Consider the following 5,000-nt stretch of genomic DNA (forward strand, 5'->3'; position numbering starts at 1 on the left):
TCGCGTCCAGATCCTCTCGCGTCCAGATCCTCTCGCGTCCAGATCCTCTCGCGTCCAGATCCTCTCGCGTCCAGATCCTCTCGTCCAGTGGTTCTCAGCTGGTCTGGCTGTGGGACCCACCATCACCCCTTAATGACAAGCCGCGACCCAAAGAGAGGGAAAAGTTCAACTTGTGAAAGTTCTTTCATGTGAAGATGGATTACACTGAAGCTGAACGTGTCCTCTGCATCGTAGTGTAGCGCTCTAGTGCAGAGAACTAGTTCCTGTCTGTCCCCGTCCCACATGTTTCACATGAACCAGTAAAGCTGCTTTGTTTCTTACCTTCATCCCATTCTGTTGTTTGATGTCCTCCGACATGTCTTCAGTTCAATACTCACAGGTTCATGAGACAGAGGTGTCGTCTTCAGTTCATCCTCTGCTGATATTAGCATGACAAGGCATTAAGGCCAAACACTGCATCAATAATCCCCTTCAAAATAAAAGCACAGGATTTATTATTTTTTATTTTTTATCAGGCAAAGGCCCGACCCACTGAAGACGGGTCAGCGACCTGGGTCCAGATCCTCGCAGACCTCTTTACAGGGATGTACCCCCGAACCAGCGCATCTCTGGTTGAGGACAGGTGAGGACAGGTGAAGAGAGGTGAGGACAGGTGAGGACAGGTGAAGAGAGGTGAGGACAGGTGAGGACAGGTGAGGACAGGTGAAGAGAAGTGAGGACAGCTGAGGACAGCTGAGGACAGCTGAGGACAGGTGAAGAGAAGTGAGGACAGGTGAGGACAGGTGAGGACAGGTGAAGAGAGGTGAGGACAGCTGAGGACAGGTGAGGACTGGTGAAGAGAGGTGAGGACAGGTGAGGACAGGTGAGGACAGGTGAGGACAGCTGAGGACAGGTGAAGAGAAGTGAGGACAGGTGAAGACAGGTGAGGACAGGTGAGGACAGGTGAAGAGAGGTGAGGACAGCTGAGGACAGGTGAAGAGAGGTGAGGACAGCTGAGGACAGGTGAAGAGAGGTGAGGACAGGTGAAGAGAAGTGAGGACAGGTGAGGACAGGTGAGGACAGCTGAGGACAGCTGAGGACAGGTGAAGAGAAGTGAGGACAGGTGAAGACAGGTGAAGAGAAGTGAGGACAGGTGAGGACTGGTGAGGACAGGTGAAGAGAAGTGAGGACAGGTGAGGACAGGTGAGGACTGGTGAGGACAGGTGAAGACAGGTGAAGACAGGTGAGGACAGGTGAGGACAGCTGAGGACAGGTGAGGACTGGTGAAGAGAGGTGAGGACAGGTGAGGACAGGTGAAGAGAGGTGAGGACAGGTGAGGACAGGTGAGGACTGGTGAGGACAGGTGAAGACAGGTGTAATATAAAATTCAGTTTATGAACTTACACTTAGTTATTTAAGAAATATTCAATAAAATAACTATTTTGAAAGGATTTTTGAAAGGGTGCTAATTTTAAATATCGATATTTTAAATCTCACGTACCCCCATTGTGCTCTAAACAATGCTCTTATTGTGAAATGTCATGTGTGTGGGATGTGACCATAAACCAACTGACGCCTCATTCAGAAGTTTTTATGTGTTGAGTCTCAAACTGATGAACCTCCTCCCTCCCTCCTTTCTCCTTTCTCTTTCCTCTCTCCTTCCTCCTTTCTCCCTCCTCTTTCCTATCTCCTTCCTCATTTGTCCCTCATCCCCCCTCTCTCCTCCTTCCTTCCTCTCCTCCTCTTCATCAGTAAATTCTGTATTTTGAGGATCAAACTTGTTCATTTAAATAATTGATGAATATGACGAGACAAAACCATTGATTGACATATGAACTGTTGTCTTCCCTCTTTCCTCCCCTCTTTCCTCCCCTCTTTCCTCCCCTCTTTCCTCCCCTCTTTCCTCCCCCCCAGCCCTCAGACTACAGTGGGTTTCCTGTCTCCAGCTCTCGAGCTTCTTCCAGGACCAGTTCAGCTCGAGCGAGCCCAGTGGTGAGCTCTGAGCTTCTTCTTCTTCTTCTTCTTCTTCTTCTTCTTCTTCTTCTTCTTCTTCTTCTTCTTCTTCTTCTTCTTCTTCTTCTTCTTCTTCTTCTTCTTCTTCTTCTTCTTCTTCTTCTTCTTCTTCTTCTTCTTCTTCTTCTTCTTCTTCTTCTTCTTCTCCTCCTCCTCCTCCTCCTCCTCCTCCTCCTCCTCCTCCTCCTCCTCCTCCTCCTCCTCCTCCTCCTCCTCCTCCTCCTCCTCCTCCTCCTCCCTAACATGTCTCCATGATGTTTGTGTTCAGGTGGAGGAGAAACCCGACAGAGACTTCATGGACAAAGTGAGTCAATAAAGTTTAGAAGGTTTGAAGACAAATAAAAAAATCATTTATTAATTTCTATTGATTTCATTCTGTAAAGGAACAGTTTATAATATTAACAATGACAATAATAACATGAATAATAATGATAATGTGAATGTGTTCAGGACTCTCTGGTATTTATCATCATTTATGATGAAGTGAGTCACATTAAATCACTTTGTTTCTGATGAAGGTTTGAAGACACATTAATACACATGTTTTGAATTGATGATGACGATGATGGAGATGTGGCTCCTCCTCTTCCTCAGGGCTCTAGGACCGCCTCCACGCTCTCCGCCGCCACGCTGGCGTCTCTGGGCGGAGCTTCATCTCGTAGAGGAAGCTGTGACACGTCGTTCACCGTGGAGACGGAGGCGTCTATCAGAGACATGAAGGTATGATATTTAATATTTATTATTTGATATTGAATATTTATTATTTAAGATGTATTATTTAATATTTATTATTTAATATATATAATATTCATAATGATGTAATAATATTCATAGTGATGTAATAATATTAATAATGATGTAATAATATTCATAGTGATGTAATAATAGTAATAATGGTGTAATAATATTCATAATGATGTAATAATATTCATAGTGATGTAATAATAGTCATAATGATGTAATAATATTCATAGTGATGTAATAATATTCATAGTGATGTAATAATAGTAATAATGGTGTAATAATATTCATAATGATGTAATAATATTCATAGTGATGTAATAATAGTCATAATGATGTAATAATATTCATAGTGATGTAATAATATTCATAATGATGTAATAATATTCATAATGATGTAATAATATTCATAGTGATGTAATAATATTAATAATGATGTAATAATATTCATAGTGATGTAATAATATTCATAATGATGTAATAATATTCATAGTGATGTAATAATATTCATAATGATGTAATAATATTCATAATGATGTAATAATATTCATAGTGATGTAATAATATTCATAGTGATGTAATAATATTAATAATGATGTAATAATATTCATAGTGATGTAATCATATTAATAATGATGTAATAATATTCATAGTGATGTAATAATATTCATAGTGATGTAATAATATTCATAATGATGTAATAATATTCATAATGATGTAATAATATTCATAATGATGTAATCATATTCATAATGATGTAATAATATTAATAATGGTGTAATAATATTCACAGTGATGTATATACTTGGTTAGGACTCCCTGGTGATGTAATAATATTCATAATGATGTAATAATATTCATAATGATGTAATAATATTCATAGTGATGTAATAATATTCATAGTGATGTAATAATATTCATAGTGATGTAATAATATTAATAATGATGTAATAATATTCATAGTGATGTAATAATATTCATAGTGATGTAATAATATTAATAATGATGTAATCATATTCATAATGATGTAATAATATTAATAATGATGTAATAATATTCATAGTGATGTAATACTATTCATAATGATGTAATAATATTCATAATGATGTAATAATATTCATAATGATGTAATAATATTCATAATGATGTAATCATATTCATAATGATGTAATAATATTAATAATGGTGTAATAATATTCACAGTGATGTATATACTTGGTTAGGACTCCCTGGTGATGTAATAATATTCATAATGATGTAATAATATTCATAATGATGTAATAATATTCATAGTGATGTAATAATATTCATAGTGATGTAATAATATTCATAGTGATGTAATAATATTAATGATGTAATAATATTCATAGTGATGTAATAATATTCATAGTGATGTAATAATATTAATAATGATGTAATAATATTAATAATGATGTAATAATATTCACAGTGATGTAATAATATTAATAATGATGTAATAATATTCATAGTGATGTAATAATATTCATAGTGATGTAATAATATTAATAGTGATGTAATAATATTCATAGTGGTGTAATAATATTCATAGTGATGTAATAATATTCATAGTGATGTAATAATATTAATAATGATGTAATAATATTCATAGTGATGTAATAATATTCATAGTGATGTAATAATATTCACAGTGATGTAATAATATTCATAATGGTGTAATAATATTCACAGTGATGTAATAATATTAATAATGGTGTAATAATATTCACAGTGATGTAATAATATTAATAATGATGTAATAATATTCATAGTGATGTAATAATATTAATAGTGATGTAATAATATTCACAGTGATGTAATAATATTCACAGTGATGTAATAATATTAATAATGGTGTAATAATATTCACAGTGATGTATATACTTGGTTAGGACTCCCTGGTGGTGTAATAATATTCATAGTGATGTAATAATATTCATAGTGATGTAATAATATTCACAGTGATGTAATAATATTAATAATGGTGTAATAATATTCACAGTGATGTAATAATATTAATAATGATGTAATAATATTCATAGTGATGTAATAATATTAATAGTGATGTAATAATATTCATAGTGATGTAATAATATTAATAATGGTGTAATAATATTCACAGTGATGTAATAATATTAATAATGATGTAATAATATTCACAGTGATGTAATAATATTCATAGTGATGTAATAATATTAATAGTGATGTAATAATATTAATAATGATGTAATAATATTAATAATGATGTA

The 5,000-nt window shown here is 34.3% G+C and overlaps 1 protein-coding gene across 1 annotated transcript in view; it reads left to right on the top strand.

The window, feature by feature from the left end:
* Positions 1 to 5,000, top strand: part of lrrfip1b (leucine rich repeat (in FLII) interacting protein 1b) — a gene marked incomplete at its 5' end in the record, with an annotated part of 22,830 nt that overhangs the window by 5,296 nt on the left and 12,534 nt on the right. The window contains 3 exons of the mRNA XM_079296329.1: positions 1,894 to 1,971; positions 2,261 to 2,296; positions 2,587 to 2,712. Coding sequence (XP_079152455.1) covers positions 1,894 to 1,971; positions 2,261 to 2,296; positions 2,587 to 2,712 — 240 coding nt within the window. The remainder of the gene's footprint in view (positions 1 to 1,893; positions 1,972 to 2,260; positions 2,297 to 2,586; positions 2,713 to 5,000) is intronic.

Source organism: Melanostigma gelatinosum, assembly GCF_949748355.1.
Source record: "Melanostigma gelatinosum genome assembly, chromosome: 24".
In the NCBI taxonomy this organism is placed as follows: Eukaryota; Metazoa; Chordata; class Actinopteri; order Perciformes; family Zoarcidae; genus Melanostigma; species Melanostigma gelatinosum.